We start from the raw sequence: 18636 nt of genomic DNA on the forward strand, positions 1-18636 counted from the left end.
CTGAGCAACCGATTTGAGCCCCTATCAGAGCTGAATACCCAGGATTGACTGGGACATGGGGCGGACAATAACTCGACACATGCCCCACAATGTTCTGTGGGTACCCTTAAGGTCTTGAGCTAGAATATTGCTGGGATTAGAGGAAGACTAGTGGATGGAGGAGTGCACCGACCTCCTGAGTCTCTCTGATAATATATGTTTACAAGAGACGTGGTACACCAGAAGTTCCCTTATTTTAGATGGTTACTCATCGTTTGTGCCACCCGCCATCCTCTCCCCTCATGGCAGAGCCAAAGGAGGATTAGTTACCTTTATTGAATGGAGCTTAAAGTGCAAAATGGAGAGGGATGCTATATCTTCACATTTTATTTTGGGCACGCTTATTTTTTCAAACCTGCTTAGGGTTTTAGATGTTCATATTTACCATTCTATTTAAGCCCGGGGTCACACTGTTGCAAGAAACTGGGGTACTTTCTCAATAACTTTCTCGGCAGCACTCCTAGGTTTACAAAGTTTTTACTGATGGGTGATTTTAACCTACACCCCTGTGTAGATTGCTTTTTGTATGGGGACTTGGCTCAAGATGTTGACCTTGGGTCCATGGATCAGGCGTATTTCAAACACACACCACAAGTGAAAATGTTTAATACTTTATTTATAGAACACACCCTTGTGAATTTTCTTAACAAGGGGGACATTAATAGTGCAGCGCAAACCCCAACCTTTAAAAGGCAGGCTCTATCTCAACCATTGAATACATTTTTGTCTCCAAATGCTTACTGCCTCATTAATCGCATCCAAGGTAGTCTGGCATGCTCAGATCAACCACAACCCTTCTCCTGGGCACTTTAGAGTGTTCATAAGACTCTGGGTGGGTCGGATTGCTTTTTTCAGGAACAGGTTACTCCCATAGCACAGGAGAGAAGACTACAATAGGCTAAGGTAGTTCCAGCTGATTTTAATCGCACTCTCTTATCTTCTAGCCACTCAGATTTCCAAACTTGTCTGGATGAAGGAGCCTCTGCCTCTAACATCCTGATGGCCTTCTCCATTATTGCGGGGAGTATTAATACTGCCCGCACTCTCCTCAACACCATTCCTGTGGTGATGCCCTGTTGATGGTTTGACAAGGCCTGTTCCCAGGTCATAGAGCACTTATGGCTTCACTGCACAACTGCCTTGAAATCAGGAGGAAGTGAGGAATGACAGGCCAAGCTGTTGTCAAATGTATACCCAAGCACACGTAAATTTCAATTGATAATTTCAGAAATTGATCACACATGAAACACAATAAATCAATCTTTTGTTTCTTTCTTTTTTCTTCCTTCTTTTTAATTGGTCTTCAAGTTTTCCGTTAGTGAGTAGTTCCCAAGCCAACACGTGTTTCGTCGCCTCAGTATAATTGTACATACGACTTGTTCACGGCTGAACAGATTCACTATATTGAGGTTTAAAGTGAGGTGATAATTCCAAGCCACACTAATCCTGTGGCGTGAGGGGAAATCCTAATATGGACTGGTATGCTGGTTTCATGAAAAAATCCATTACTTTGCAATCGTAGTTTCAAATCTTGAGAATGTATACAGACGAGCCGCCGATACGCTGACTCTTCTCCTCACGCCGGACTGCCCAAGGCAAGCTGTTGTCTGGTGCGCTCAGAGAGGAAGAAGATACTAAAGAGGGAGCTATGGGACAAACTGTTGGGGGCTTGAGCTCTACGGGAAAGCACGTAGTTTTGAAGGGTAGTAAATCATCCCCTTTTCTTCCCAGACCAAGTAAGCGTGCAAGCCCTGACCACCACCCCACAGGCTTGGTTAGACCATTTGGAGCCCTTTAGGACCTTGAGCCCGGTGAGGTCCCGCTACCTGTAGAACGGGAGGTTCCTGGTCTTTGCTTTCATTGGAAGAAAGTTAGAAAAGCTATCATGTCTCTGCTATATGGCAAGGCCCTGGACCAAGATGGTATCCCGGGGGACCTATTTAAATCCGAGGTTGACCCCGCCTGTTAACGTCCCATTTCTTTGGTTGCCAGGGAGGTTTAGGTGTTAGGGACGGCCCTGCTGTATCACCTTACCACCAGGGCAAAAGATAAGAATGTATTGTCGGAAGCCCAATTTGGGTTTAGGGCAGGGTGGGGCACAGTTGATCAGACCCTGAACCTATATATGTTAATTGCGAAGCACACCAGGGAGAAGGAAGGGGCGATCCATCTGGCCTTCATGGACCTGAGCTCGGCCTTTGATAGAGTAAATAGAGCCAAGCTCTGGGCTGTGCTCGAATCCATGGGGGTTGAACTGGTACTGATCTTCTTTCACCGTCTTCATGAGGATCTAACTGCTTTTGTAAGATACAGGTAGATTAGGGAATGCACTTAGTCCATTAATTTGAGGGGGGGGGGGGGGGTGCCAAGGGTTTATCCTGGCTCCTTTTTTTCTTCACTCTCTATATGAATGGTCTGAAATGTGCTTTATTGGATCAAGAGGTGGGTGTACCAAGCATGAGTAGACTGTCTACCTGCTCTTTTATACGCGGACAACGCCGTTCTTATGTCACGCACGGCTAAGGGTCTTCAGCGTCTCCTAGTCCTATTTGTAATCTTTATGGATGAGCTTAACCTTACCTACCACCAACTACACTAAGTCCCATGTAATGGTGGTAGGCCGAAGCAACCCCAGCTCCAAAAGCTTCTAGATAAAGGGGCAGTCTACCTCTAGGGTCGATAATTTTTCGTGCGTAGGGATCCTACTGGATTCCAATCTTACTTGGCAACCCTTGCTCAAGAAAAACTCTGTTAGGTTTAAATCAGCAATTAACGGGATCAGTATCCTGGCTAAGTGCATAAGTCACACACATACGGAGACCACGCTTAAAGTATTGAGGACTAAGTGTATTATGGTGGCTTGCTACAGATGCGACAATTGGGGCTTTGCGTCATCCTCCCAACTACAGGTCATTGAAAAACTCTTTTCTGAAAGGTTCTCTTAGAATTCCCAGGAGTACACCTTTTGAGATGGTTCATGAGGAAGCTGTGCTGGGGTATATATCTGGTCAAGCCCCTCTCTTTTTTGGCTCTCCATCTGGCTAAAGGTGGTAACCTCTTTGGGTCGCCCCGAGGCTTTTGCTGAACCCGCTTTGTGCCGTCACTACGTAGGATTCTATAGTGACTGACACCACCTCGGAAGCTCTGGAAAGTAAAATAGATTGACACCGGCAGCTCGAAGTGGTGAACTTGTATGGATTTCAGTGCTTGTCCCATTATTTAGATGTGCACAGTTTATGTATTGGAGTGAGACACCCTTATGTATGAACGCTGACCAGCCTGATCCAGATTGTAGGTACACGGAATTGTTTTTCACAAGTAGTTTCCCTCACCCTTGTCCTGAGGAGGCCAAGATGTTTTTGGAGGCCAAAACGCGTCCGCGTCGGCAGATCAAGATCTGAGGAGTCTGATGATATTAAGTTTGGAAATATATTTTTTCGCACAATCACTGTATTAAGGTTCTGGAGAAAATAGAACTGATTGTGGAAATAAGACTACCTCGAAGTGTATTCCCTGTAGGAAATAGGCGAACACTTTCCCTTTTTTTGACGAATCGGGTGGAAGGAACTTATGAATTGCTGATTATACTTGTGGAGAAGTGTAGCTCACTGGTTAGAGGAGGCATACCCTGAAGCAGAGGTCAGACCCGGGACCAGGGTTCGATTCCCGACGCGGCAAGGTCTGGAGCCCAATTGTCCACGGACTCGATAATTCTCGCTTCGGTGCCTACTCTAAGCATGAGTTCACACTATGCAGCTCTGGGCAACAAGCTTGCTTAATCTCCACAACGGCCCCCCGCGGCGGGATGCCTGGCTTTCACCTTGGGGATGCCCAGTACGGGTTATCTCACAGGGAAAAACCAGGAAGGGTTCCCAATGCAAGCGCCGAGATGCCCAAGGGTAATTTGAGCGCTATATAAGACCGCACATACATACATGTGTATGTTGTTGTATATGTACTTTTGTGTGTGTATATATATATATGTATATAATTTGTTGAAAAAAAGTTTAAAAATGTTGAAGAAGTGATTTATGATTACAATAATTAAATTACGTAATCATGTGTTTTCTCGATATGTGATTGCTTTTTTGACTAAAATGGAATGAAATGAATACAGGATTATAGACTGAGGAATATATAGTCCTCTATTTAAAAGTGAGAGTGCGTATATATATTTTTTCCTCCCTGCCACTTCAAAAAATGTTTTGTTGCTTTGCTGAACCCGGAGCACATTGTGAGGGGGAAATTTTTTCGCTAAAACAGACCTTTCTCGCCAGGGCCGCAGCAGGCAGGACTCTGCGGCTCTTCACAAGTGCTCTATGTGTCTTTTCTTAAAACTGTCCCTGGGATGGAACCCTAGCTGAAGCTGGAGATGTCGAATTTCCAACACAGGTTGTTAACCTATTTTAGATTTATTCTGTTCTATCAATTGTTGTTGTCTAAAGGGTCTTGGTCTAAAGCTTCGGACTTACAAGCATGTTCTTGTGACGATGTTTCCATTCCTGATACTTTTCACATCGTCATGAAATATCTAAGATTTAAAAGTCTCTGTCGTACGTATATCAGTCCGCTTCTCTTGCCTTTGAATTTCAACCAAGTGAGGCCAGCCTTTCTGTTTCTGCAATTGTTAACGTCGCCCATAATGTGTTTCTTCATGATTCACTTTCTGTCTGGGATTCTTAATGGGTGCTAAATGTTAATAATGGGTTTTAAAGCTGGTACCGCTGTGATTTTTATGATGCTTCTTACATTTTTACTTTTAATCATATGCATTATTACGAGGGGTCCCTGTTTTCCGTTTTTACTGATTTTTACTGATAAATACAGCCAGGAAACACTGTCTTTCCTGTCTGTATTTAATTTTAAAAGCAGAGAAATACAGATAATTTGGCTGCTTTTGAGTGACTCCATGCGGAGAGGAATTATTTTCAGGCCAATAGCTGTACATGTTGGCAGCATGGGGAGTTACAAAGCTTGATGAGATTTGCTTGAATCACTGCATATTTCAAAATGTATATGTGCTGTTATAATATTTATTATTGTGGGTTTATTATATTATTATTTTTCGCTGTGTAATGTGGTAAAACATGACAAGCATCAAAATATGAGTGCATCTTTATATGATAAATAAATAAATGAAGAAATATACAAGTTATCACCCCATCTGTTCACAAAACACAAAATAAATATGAATAAATACAAATAAGATGGCCAAAAATAAATATGGATAAATACAGACGGAAATGTTCAAAAAATAAATACCATAAAACCAGGAGCAGTAATTATTACCTTGCCCATTGTAAATTGTAGTGGCTGTGATTTAGACTTTTTTTTTTACTTTTTCGTTTCTATAGTTTTTATTGTATATACTTTTAGGATTGTTTGGAAAAATCAAATAACTTTTTCTACTACTACTAGATAAAAATATGATAAAGTGACTTCAAAATTCGAAAAAGTATATTTCTTTGACATGCATTTCACCTTGGTACATTAGATTATATCAATGCTTTGAGAGGCGTTTATTAAAAGTGATAGTTTTTTAAACATGAACTAAGAAACATTTATGCCCAAATCCCCCACTCTGACGACAATACATTAGCTAATCATTTTCATGTGCAACCTATATGTGGGCTCTATTCTTATTTTACAAGGATCAACATTATAGTCCATTAAGCCAAACACGAGAGAGATTTTTGTACAGCAAACATCCTCGCTTATTTCAAGGTTTTCTCAAATGCAGCAATCGCATCATAAAATAAAAGAATTGTCTAGGATCGCACAATTTAGTCAAGTGGCGAAGCTTGGACTGATCCCCGGTTTTCTAGTCTCACATTCTGCAATTCAGCCACTAGATTGGTATTCCTTTCTCGCTATTGTTTAACATCAAAGTTTCTTTGTTTTTTATTCTTGGTGAAGGAGTTTCAAGCGTGGGTAGCAGGCAGAAGCCACAAGAAAACTCAGCTCATTTTTAACTTGAGGGTTCAAGAGGACCTTGTGCCGAATTAGAATCTAGCGTCTGGCTAGAGCCTTCAGTGGCTTACCCACCTCTATACTTCACTCTGGGTATTCTTCAGTGAAATAAGCTTAGATACTGCTGCCACTTTGCTACCTGTTTGTATGTGATGATTTCTTAGCTGTATCACACAAGAAAAAGCTACCCTATTCGCTGAACTGATTTCCATACAATTTCTGTAATGTCCAACACCACCTAAACCATTGGCATAATGTGCCTCTCTATATGTGTTAGAAATCAGTTCAGCGAATAGGGTAGCATTTTCTTGTGCCATACATGTAGATTGGAGGCCAACTTACCCTGTTTACCCAGTTGCCTCTTGTTCCCCCATCCTTTTTTCATTAAAAGGGTTTTGTGCTTTGATATGATTTCTTAGCTTCCACTGGGTGAAGGATGTGCCAATGGGGGGAGGGGGGGAGGGGGGCAGCAACCTAGCGACGCCACTGAAGGTGGGTGGTAAGGAATACAAGTGGCATGGAAAAGGATGTAAAGAAGAGAGGAAGAATGGGGAGAGAGTGATGGTAAAGTCAAGATGCGCTGAAAAAGTTAAACCCTTCTCCCACTTTACATCTTAGTATTTTTAAATGATGCAGTGTTAGAAAATAAATAAAGCTGCACAATCATAGCAGCTCCAGCGGGCGTTGGACTAGGGAGATCCAGAACAGTCCACAATAAGAAAGGAATCTAGGAGTGTGGGGAAATGAGAGAGAAGGAAAGTTCATGCTTTAATGCATTCCCTGCAAACTCATCTGTCAACTTTAACTAAACACTGCAGTGCAATTACCAACCATTCAGCGCTTAGTTTTATACCGAGGAATGTTTTCAGAGCTGTCGAAAAAAACATTTGCTACCAGAAATGTAACTTAACTGTAATAATGTGGTCATCAGATCTCCAACACAAATGATACGTCCTAACCCACTCGCATTTGCATTGAGGCTCGGGCGGCGCTTTATATTTAGATCTAATATTTTCTCAAAAGAGGTAGCAAGGAAGGGCTTTAAAGGTAAAACATTGTGTTAAAATTTCAATTTAACTCGTATACTTTTCCCTCCATCACAACTGGAAGCTAACAGCGCATTACTAACTATGAGAGTCCAGTGGAAAATTAAACCATGCACTGGGCTTAAAACTAGTGTGTGGCAAGTGAAAGGAACCAACTGTTGACATGCATAAATATTAGTCCTAGATAGAGCACTCTGCATTCAGCTTGGACCCTGCAATCGTAATTCACTAGATAAGCATCAGAGTCGAGGGGCGACAATATTAATCATTCAATAAACTGGTAGGTTAAGTAGAGGACGTTTTCGATCACTTTTCAATTACATCAGGGGTCTCCAAACATGTCTGCAGTGAGAGCTACTTCTGATCAGTCAGAATCTTGGTGAGCTGCTGAAGGTGAAGCAACTCGCGCACTGTTCCCATACCAGACGCCCCCGCGCCCAACTTCGTAGACTTTAAAGTCTGACAACGCCACAAACCGTTCCGGGTTCTATTGAAGACATTATCTTGTACTGTGGACTATTAATTGTTCCCAACGTACGTCATGAAATCGGACTAACAGCCTAGGAAACAACGAATAACTTTCCAAATAAGTGAAGGGAGCGTGCTCACCTGCTGCAGCCCCTCGCTGCCGTACGCCGCTCGGAGCTCCTCCAGCTCCCGGCTCAGCTCCTCAATCTCCTGCTGTTTCCCCGCCAGCTCATCCTCCACCAGCTCCAGCCGCGTCTGCGCATTCTGCATGTCGTGCTCCGAGTAACTCTCCCCGACTCCGAATGCTTCTTCCTAAAGCAAAGCAAGCAGTTAGTACCGAGCTTCAGCGACGACGGCTCCATCAGCCGCCACTCCGCCCCATCCAGATTACTGCCATGGCAACCGGCTTTGTTGCTCGTATAATTTGCACCTCGAGAGCGGACACACTTGTGCCAAATCTGCATTGTGGTTCAGATTCAGAGACAAGAGTGCTTTCGGAAGTTTAACAAAGACATCATTTTCGTTCTTATTCAGAAACGACGCAGCATAAATCAAATTCTGTTGTGAGAACCACGACCCGAGCCTCAATAAACATGCTACTGTGCGGCACGTGGCTTCATTACATCAAATACATGTCAAACAAGTTAGCTGACCTGCTGTACCCCTAGAACAGCCTTACATATGGCAAAATATACTTGTAGGTAAATGGAACATTACTGAACACGATATACTATAGGGAGTTCTGAGGTTAAATTCACTTTTTTTACCCAACGACAATGTACACTCACTCGTTGGGATGGGGATTTCCCTACTTAGTATAAGGGCACGTTCTCCTGCCCTGAAGGCCCGACCTCATCTGAGGCTTCTAACCTGACTTCTCGCCCTGGCTTATCTACCGTGAGTGCACAGAGACGTTTTAAGGTATAGGCAAAGTGGGCTCTGGCCCAGGGCCCCAGCCTTTCAAGGGGCCCCCTGATAGGCCCAACTCCGTGGTGCAGAGAGTCTTGCCCCAATGACCTTGAATAATTCATAAACAGACGAGTTTGAACACCGTTTTCCTTGAATTTAATTGTGGGTGATGTGTGAAAATCTATTACAGACATTTTGGAGAAAAATATGTTTGTGTCACACAACGTCCACAAAAAAAGTTTAGTTTGGATCAAAACAGGACTTCACATATGAGAAATGGGAGGGTGTCACTGAGATTATCTGCAGTAATGGAAGTGAGCTGCAGCTGGATTACAATACTGAAAACACATATCACTATCCCTGAATATTAGATGTAAATATATTAAAGAGTTTGAACACGTGTGCAAGTTCACTGTCAGGGACCTGGCCAAAGAGGGCATGAAATAGCTGAAACTGTATCATAAATTCAACGCTGTGTTGATCAGGGTCCCCCAAAATACACTTAGCCCAGGGCCCCCAAAATCCTGAAGATGTCCCTGTGAGTGCAGAGGCTCAGGTCTGTCCTTACAATGTGAGCACCTGAACATGTCCTATGAGCTGCAGGGGTGCATCAAACATGCTCTGAGACAATACAGCAGGCTACAGTCCCTGTCATGGGAGCATCCCATAAAACTGTGGTGGTAGGTACCAGGTGAGCACACGTGTCACTATGTCAGATGGAGTGTGGTCTACTAAGCCCTCCTAAATAAACATTCTGCTGTTACTCGAGGACCAGAACCCTGCGCTGACATCCCTTGTGCATATTGAGCGCTTGTACATTTACACTGAGTGGATGGTAGTCGGAGAGTGTGTGAATGAGTATGTGTGCATGTATGTGAGTGAGTAAGTCTTGGAGACTGAAGCTAGCTGGATCCATTTTGGACGCCCCTGATTGTAGCATGTCACAAGATGAAGGGTGACGATTGCTTCAACAGACAGTGGAAATGTACTGCTTGCATTTCTGTTTGACCTGCAAGGTCATCCCCCTCCTTGTTTCTTAATTTGTTTTTGTTGACAGGACTCTGTGCACTTTACCATTTATCATTCTCTATATTCAGGGATAAACAGAATAAAATATCTTGAAACAATGTACAGCATACACAAAGTCTTGTATACAAGAGAATGTTGAAATGTACAAAACAATCAAATATAGAACAAAATCACTTGAAAATGCTACAAATAAGTAACTTAAAAGTCCAAGCTCACACTTTTCTACTCAAACCCACACACAATATAAAAATTTACTCAAGCAGCACACTATTAAAGGTGAGGTGTCAGTGTGTAATATTCTTAAGGTAGGATGAAGTTTTTAAAACTCAAAGAGTAACATAGTGGGAGTATCCATCTCTGTCGGGAAGGGTAAACAGAAGCATAGCAAGTGGGCAATAGTTCGTCTGGCCGCCTTGTGGCCTATTACACAAGCTTTACTGAGCGAGGATGTCATATCCCACTTGCATGTAAAACTCTTAGGGCCACATGCATTAAGCTAAGGAACAGCGATTCCTTAATAGCGATTCCTAAGGAATCGCTATAAGGGACTCGCTAGTCCTTATGCATGTAGGTTTTGCTAAAACATCTGAGATTCCTACACATTCCTTAATTGCATAGGTTGCTGTATGGGTGGAAAGTTCTGGACTTGCGACGCTGCAGTTGTTAGGGCCCAATTTTATATGTGGCACAGTCCTTGTAAATGGCTACGCCCAAGAGCCATTGAAAAGTTTAGGTTAAGGAAACGAAGGGTAGTGCCTTCTCAAATGGTCCACGTCAGTGGATAATCAATATCAGAGACATTGCTCGAATGAAGATTTTTTGTGTTGTTTTTATTTATCTTTTTATCAAAGGAGCGCAAAAATTCCAAATTGTGAAGAGAAAAACAAAACAAGAGCCGACACGTGTTTCGCCCTAGTGGCCCATTGGCCATGGGCTTTTTCAAGGCAGTGAATATTAATCAACACAGTCTTCCTGTGAGAGTAGACAAGACGTCTCTGCGGTCCTCGGGTGAGAGTAGACAAGACGTCTCTGCGGTCCTCGGGAAAAAGGACCGAGGACCGCAGAGACGTCTTGTCTACTCTCACAGGAAGACTGTGTTGATTAATATTCACTGCCTTGAAAAAGCCCATGGCCAATGGGCCACTAGGGCGAAACACGTGTCGGCTCTTGTTTTGTTTTTCTCTTCACAATTTGGAATTTTTGCGCTCCTTTGATAAAAAGATAAATAAAAACAACACAAAAAATCTTCATTCGAGCAATGTCTCTGATATTGATTATCCACTGACGTGGACCATTTGAGAAGGCACTACCCTTCATCGTTTCCTTAACATTCCTTAATTGCGAATTGCAAATTGCGATTCGCCATTAAGGAATGCAGTCCCATTCATTCCTATTCACCTAGAGGCCTATTGAAATGAATGGGACAGCATTCACAATTTGCGATTACCAAATAGGTAAACGCAAATTGCGCATGCAATCTCAAGAGTGCAAGGGGGCCAAAAGGTCACCATGATGCACCCCCAACAAAGTTAAGTATGCACATGTGTATGCACCACATTGCACTTTGAAAAATGCATTTTTGCGCATTTTTCAAAGGAAGCGCAACTTACAATCAACTTTAAGTTGATGGTAATTTGCTATTCCAATTTGCGAAAACGCAATTTGCGAATGCATAATGCATCACAATTAAGAAATCGCATCTTGCGATTCCTTAACTGCATTCGCAAAATAGGTAATCACAATTTTTGCGATTACCTGCTTTGCGAATGCCTTTGGGCTTGATGCATCACAAATAGCATTTTACAGTGCGCAAACAGGGCGATTCTGCGAATCGACTCGTTTGCGACCGATAAAATGCTTGATGCATGTGCCCCTCAGTTCCTAACTTGATAAAAAGGGTTTAAGCCTGGGAGGGAATGATCTCATCTAAATACGGCTCACATGCCGGTAACAATTTTACTTGCAGAAACTGAGCTGACAGACTGCCCTTGAGGCCATTCCGCTGATTAAGAACCACAATACAATTCCAAAATTGATTTTTAAGTTTAACATTACAGGCCATAGTTAAAGAGGATTGGTCCAACCACAAGAACTAAAAGCCAAGGTTTGTACACCAATCCTTCACGCGGCGCAACAAGGGCAAGGATCCAGACGCATCTCCTAGTGGCCATCTCTATATATTGAATGCTGTAGATAGCCCATAAGCTTACCCAAAATAACAAAGGCCAAAGAACAGCCACATATTCTTAGGCACAAGTCAAAATATACTGTCAGCAAAGGAGTGCTTACAGGTAAATTGACCAAAGATTTAACAAATTAATTCCCTCTTATGGTCAAGGCACGTAAATTCTCATACTCCCATATGTCCGTACCATATGTGGCGGCTGTTTCAACCTTCGCGTCTGTAAGTCTATAAAACAGGTGAACCTGGTTTGGTAAAAGAGGCTTTGTAGGCCTGTAAGATCCCTGTATCTTTCATTATCATGATAGCTCTACTTTTTGCAATTTGGGGCTTCCAAAATAAACTATTTTCGACTCTAATGCCCAGGTAATGGACAGTGGGAACGATAAACCGGCAGATTCCCCTGACCTCAAGCTCCCCCTAAAAGACTGCAGATTTAATACCATGTTACTTTGTTTTAGATCTTTTAATTTCAAGGCCTTTTATATTTCAAAAGTTTTGGAAACTGTCAAGCAAATTCTCGCATCCTATCGGTGTACACAAGATTAAAATGGTGTTGTGAGCAAAAAGGAGGGCTGGGACTGATACCCCGTTCAGTTTGGGGGAGTCATGCGTACAACACATTAAAGTATTTCTCACATCATTAGTAAACAAGGAGAACAAGGTACCAGCTAGTGCGCATTCCTGGCAAACACCTCAGCGGATCTGAATGCTTTCTTTAAGCTCACGCTCCCAACCCCATGAACTTGAGCATAAGAATCTTTTTGAAGTCTTAATATAATAGAGTAGAGCGCCAGGACCCCTATAAGCAGGAGGCACTCCCACAGCTTTGGCATGGAAACGAGATCAAAGATGGCCTTAAGGTCCTCAAACGCTATACACAGATGTTCCATCCTGAACTTACTAAACTTCCAACAGATTAAAAGTAGTTTGAAAACCTGGTCAACAGAACTAACCTGGTCTCTGAAGCCAGCCTGAGGCAACGAGAGAATTTGAGTTTCTTCCATCCACTCTTCCAGTTTGCTCAGTAATTGCCAGCAAAACACTTTTTGCAGGTTATCCAGTAGGCTAATTAGTCTATAATCACTGAGGATCATTCTATTGCCCTTCTTATGGATGGGAATAATAATCGCCCTACTCCAAGAGTCATGAATGCTCCCTCCTGTCATAATGGCGTTGAACAGCAAATTGATATATGGCATCCAGACTTCTACAGTATAGCTCTCCTGGGAGCATGTCACAACCTGGTGCCTTCCCATATTTCAGTGACTAAATAGCAGACCAAGTACTTGCAAGAGAGAAAAACACTTATGGTATAGGTGTTCCTTGAGAATAACAGATTGTTGGTCACCTGCAAGTGCTACTCTATAGAAGACACTACTGTGAGCATAAAAGCTGGGAAAGTGTTGGACCCCACGTATGGGATTGAATAAAGTGATCATAACCAGCGAGTCCCTCGTGAATACCTTGGGCTGTAATGCACTAAAAGCTTACCAAGTCCTTCTTTCTGGTTGCCTCCAGTAGTTACGCCCAATAGTACTCATGCAACTACAATAAGATAATGGACGTAGCGCTGAAACGTTTCAGACGCTCCGACAGACAACACACTACTAAAGTCAACTAGTTCACCACAGACCTCCGAGAATCCAAGCGCTTGTGCCGATGACTTGGGAAAGTATGGAGGGACAGCAAAACCCCGGAAGCACACATCACCTACAGGACCGCAACTACATCACACCATACACTTATCAGATTTATGCAGAGGAACTTAATTTAGAAAAGAAACCTCTCTAACTCCCGCAACTCCAAGTAACTCTTCAACATCATACAAGAATTCACCAGACCTCCCCAGCGAAACTTCTGGTGTCCCTACCTCCCAGGACCTCTGCAACAAACTCGGCTCCTTCTTCCACCACAAAATCAGGACTTTCTATGACAACTTCGATGAATAGAACCAAGCCACCGACCCAACACCTCCTCCAGCAACTCCACCCAGCCGACCATCCTCGCCTGGACCCCTGTCACCACAGAAGATACTGCAAAGACCATGAGGAACATACAATCCGGAGCACCCACTGACCCCTGCCCGCCGCACATCTTCCACAGGGCCGCTTCCGCCATCGCATCAGAACTATGACGGACAATCAACTGCACCCTCGAAACAGGCACGTTCCCGACGATGGGAAACACGCAAAAGTCAAACCGCTCCTCAAGAAGCCCTCTGCAGACCCGATGGACCTCAAGAACTACAGGCCCATCTCCCTCCTCCCCTTCGCCGCCAAAGTCACTGAGATCATCATCAACATCCAGCTGCCGAACTTCATAGAATCCAACGGCATCCCTGACACTTGTCAATCCGGCTTCCGCAGCAACCACAGCACCGAGACCGCCCTCCTAGCCGCAACAGACTACATCCGCACACTCCTCGATCAAGGCCACACTGCAGCCCTTATCCTACTAGACCTCTCAGTAGCCTTCAACACCATCTCCCACCACACACTAGCCGGCATACAGGAAACTAGACTTGATACGCTCCTTCCTCGCCGACCGAACTCAGAGAATCAGACTTCCGCCCTACTTCTCCAAAACCACAGAGATCAGATGTGGAGTACCCCAAGGATTCTCCCACAGCCGCACGCTCTTCATCATCTATATGGTCCACATTGCAAGCATCGTCAGAAAACACTGACTCAGCCTAGTATCCTACGCTGATGACACCCAGCTCATCCTCTCCCTCACCAAGAAACCAGACATCACCAGGTACAACTTCCAGGAAGGAATGAAGTACGTCGCAACCTGGATGAGCAGCAGCTGCCTGAAGCTCAACTCGGAGAAGACAGAAGTCCTCATCCTCGGATCCACCCCCTCTGCATTGGATGAAACCAGGTGGCCCCCGCCCTCGGCAATCCTCCCACTCCACGGACCACACCTGCAACCTCGGCATCATGCTCGACTCCTCCCTCACCGTGAACCGACAGATCCACGCTGTATCCTCCACATGCTTCCACACCCTCCGCATACTCCGCACGACCTTCAAATGGACCCTCCCCGAATCCAGAAAGATTGTCACCCACGCACTTATCACCAGCAACCTGGACTACGGGAACACCCTCTACGCCGGAATCAACAAATCCCTACTCCACAAACACCAGACCATCCAGAACCCCTAAGCCAGACTTGTCCTCAGCATCCCACGACAAGACCACATCACACAGCAACTACGAGACCTCCACTGGCTCCCTGTTGAAAAAAGAGTGACCTTCAAGCTGCCCACACATGCCTACAAAGCCCTTCACAACACCGGACTCCAATACCTCAACGAAAGAATCTCCTTCTATGCCCCCAAGAAAAACCTCCACTCGGCTGACCTAGCCTTGGCTGAAATCCCCCGCATCCACTGAGCCAGAATGGGAGGCAGATCCTTTTCCTACATCACGGCCAAGACCTGGAACGAACTACCCTTCAACATCAGACGTAGTCCCACACAACAGCATTCAGGAAGAGCCTCAATACCTGGCTTTTCGGATGACCGGAGCTGCCCTTAGTCCCCACTACCCCCAGCACATTGAGACAGTCACGGGTGAGTAGTGCGCTCTATAACTCCCCTGATTGATTGATTGAGAAACTCACCCGCTGTCACTATTAGATCTGGGTTAAATCCATCATTGTTGTTTAGCTCACTTTGCCACCCCAGTTCAGAACCAGCAATATGCAAATCAGTCCTCACCCTGTTCCTCCTGGAAACAGTCCAGCCCAAACTGCCAAGCCAGGTTTTCCCTGGACCGAAACAAGCATCCTGGGACCGGTTTCGGAGTAACACCCCTCATCAGCGAGGCTAGCTTGAATCCAGTGGCAATGTGAGCAAGGGACCCACGTCTGGGCATATCCTGCCAACTTAGGGCGAACATCGCAAGCACAATAAGATGATGTTTGTTAGCTATTATGAGCTTAGAGATATGTCTATCAACACTTTACCACTGCTGACCAGTGCTAAAGAGCTTGTGCTATCTCCCTAAAACCTGGTAAAATTGTTCCACATCTGATTGGCCACTTTTAATCATGCACTAAGACCGGACAGAGAAACTTTGATCAATATATTTTGCTTAACATCTTGCTGAGTCCAGGGACATTCCTGAAAAGGTGATTGGCACTTAGCTGCTGCCTATGTCGGAAGGGGACAACTCATTAGTGCCCTCTGGTACCAGAGCGAGTTGGCTGCTGAGAGAAGGATAATGGCATCACAAGTCCATGTGGAAAGTACCCAGTAGTAAATTTGCTATACTTAAGAAGAACTCTTCCACTAGCCGTTAGAAGGCCATTTTTATGGTAAAATTGGTGAAAAGATTTCAACAGCAGTAAAGAATCCTCAGGTGCATTTTCACATGGTTCAGAATGTACTAACACCAGCCACAGCAACTGAGGTAACTACTACTTCCCAAGACCAACAGCAGCTCCAGATTTTGTGCTTGTGCTCCTGGATAGATATTTTATAGTCAAGACAAACCTAAAGAGTGTTTAAAAGTGATGGGGAAAACAGAATATTCTATTCATTCCTATTGCCCTCCCACCATGTATGTGTGCCAAACTCTTACAGGTGTAAAATTAACTTCCTCTGACTCAATCCATGCCCTATTGCTTTGTTTATTGTCTTCCTTAGTTCTTCACCTGATTTTGACAGTTCATTAGTTAACTTCCGGAGACATTCGATTGCGAAGGCATCCTTTGTAATTATATGAGGTGACTTCAATATATGGCTGGGGTAAAATGATTGCTCTGACTTTTCCGATTTACTGCAATCCTCTGAAGAGGCTGTACTTAGACCTCAATTAAAATCATCAGCAGTCATCTGTCATCCCATTTAGTTTCGTGCACAGTTTGTTGGATGTGCAGCAAGCTGGCTTCTGGAATCTGTCCTGGTGTCTGCGTTCAATGATCTCCCTATAACTTTAGACACCAAGAGCTCATCCATGTGTTTGCTACGTCTCTCGGCAGTAAACAACTAGTTTCCTTCACAGCACAGAGGGGAACAGGCAGTTCAACTTCCCCCAATTAGTTCAGCCTTCTGCCCTTTTATGAGAGGAGTGCCTCAGGGCTATGCCCTAGGCCCTACTAATAATCTTTAAAGGATCCTTCTAGCCCTTTTGATTAGGAAATGTGCTTTTCCTTCTTAATTTACATTAATGACAACTGGTATTAAACGATCCTACTCATTCAGACTTGGTTTAAATTGAACAAGCTTTCAAGGATTACTTGAATGAAGTTTTGCTTTGGATGAATAACAAACACCTTAAACTCAGACAAGACCAAAATTTTAACAATGGGCAGACCCAACACCAGCTAGTCTGGCTCCTGCTGCCACAACAACACCGCCTATTGACCAAGCAATGATCACAGTATTATTTTCGAGAACAAACTAACTTTTAGCAAGCAGATCAGCAAACTATGGCTATGTTGTTCTCTGGAATTGAAAATCCTCTCCAAAATCTTCTTTTTACTTCTTCTCAGAAAACTACTGTACAAGCATAGATATCTTTGAGTTAGATCTTTGTAATACTGTACACTTAAGTCTTCCTAAATACATGCTGAAACATCTTTACATATATTAGAGATATATTAGAAAATAGCTGCTTGCTTGGTTCTTGGACTTCTTAAGTATGTGCACATCTTTGGTTATTAAGCTGCTCATCATTGGCTTCATTCTATTTGTAAACATTTTAGGTGATCTCAAAGATCTGTGGCGTATACAGCTCCAATATAACCAATTTAGTTAAAGAAATTAAGGTGGATCTGTACAGATGGAGAAACCTGAATGAGTCATGATGGAGTTATTTTTGAAAGAACGAGTGAATATAGGCCCCTGCCTTCTCCATGTGTTTCATGCTTTACCACTTAAGACTGGGAGCGGAGCGGAGCGGTGAAGGGCTTACAGAGGGATATTTTGAAGTTCCTCTGGCAGGGGGATCCACCAAGCTGATCAGTGAAATCCTAGCAAGGCAAGGAAGGAAGGATAGGCTATAGTGGACTTTTGGGCATTGTAGAGGACTCTGCCTCTATGTCTTTAAAAGAGTGGACTCAGCAGGAATCACATAAACAACGGGTACTTATGGATCAGGCTGGGTCTAGTAATTTTAATCTGCAGGGTTGGGTCTAGCATTTGAGAAATGCTGAGAAGGTGATTGTAGGTTAACTGCTATGGTTAAGGGGATTCAATACATTGAATAATATGAGAGACAATTCAGTGAACGGAGTGGAAGCGGGGGGTGGTACGGGCGAGGACTACCAGATCACAAACCAGTTGGACACTGAACATAAATCTGTTAAAAGAGGAGAGAATTATACAAGAGACAATGGCGCCCACTCAGCTCAAGAGTTTATCACAATAGGTAATCGGCCACTTGCAAAATGGCTTGGGAATCCTACAAGGCTTACATTAGGAGGGTTATAATCAAGGCATCATTCAGACACGCAAGGGGGGTGCTCGAGGAACGCAGGAGGCCTGAAGATTAAATTGGACTAAAAGAAGCTGAGGAACAGCAAATTAGGTGCAATGGGTGCCAGTAATCTGGATAGGGCAAGACTAGGGCTGGAAAAGGCCCAAAACGACTTTAAGCTATATCTAGAAAAGCAACAGTTGAAACGCTGTGAAGTCAGTGAGTTGCAGAATTCTGCATACAGGGAGAACGGCAGGGCTTTGCTGGCTTGGAAAACAAGAGCTGACAAGGCGAGACATTGAAACTGAATGTTAACTGTTAAGGAACCAGGCCGAGTGTTAAATCTTCCCGAAGAAATCAAAGCAGGAATGAAAAAATTGTTATTAAAATGTATGAGGAAAAAATAAACCCAGACACGTTTAAAACTAGAAGGTGGATAGCAGATAGAGATTTGAGGGTAATATCAGATGCCCAATCTGCAGCTATAACAACTGATACAACAGAGGAAAAGATTAGAAAACAAATAAAGAAATTAAAGAATGGGAAAGTAGCAGGCCCTGGG

General features: G+C 43.7%; 1 protein-coding gene across 5 annotated transcripts in view; it reads right to left on the bottom strand.

Annotated features, from left to right (window-relative positions):
* Positions 1–18636, bottom strand: part of AKAP9 (A-kinase anchoring protein 9) — a 1384828-nt gene that overhangs the window by 1199942 nt on the left and 166250 nt on the right. For all 5 annotated transcript variants that reach the window (XM_085631105.1, XM_085631108.1, XM_085631107.1 and 2 more), the window contains one exon: positions 7665–7835. In XM_085631105.1, coding sequence (XP_085487231.1) covers positions 7665–7835 — 171 coding nt within the window. The remainder of the gene's footprint in view (positions 1–7664; positions 7836–18636) is intronic.

Source organism: Triturus cristatus, chromosome 10 (genome assembly GCF_964204655.1).
Source record: "Triturus cristatus chromosome 10, aTriCri1.1, whole genome shotgun sequence".
In the NCBI taxonomy this organism is placed as follows: Eukaryota; Metazoa; Chordata; class Amphibia; order Caudata; family Salamandridae; genus Triturus; species Triturus cristatus.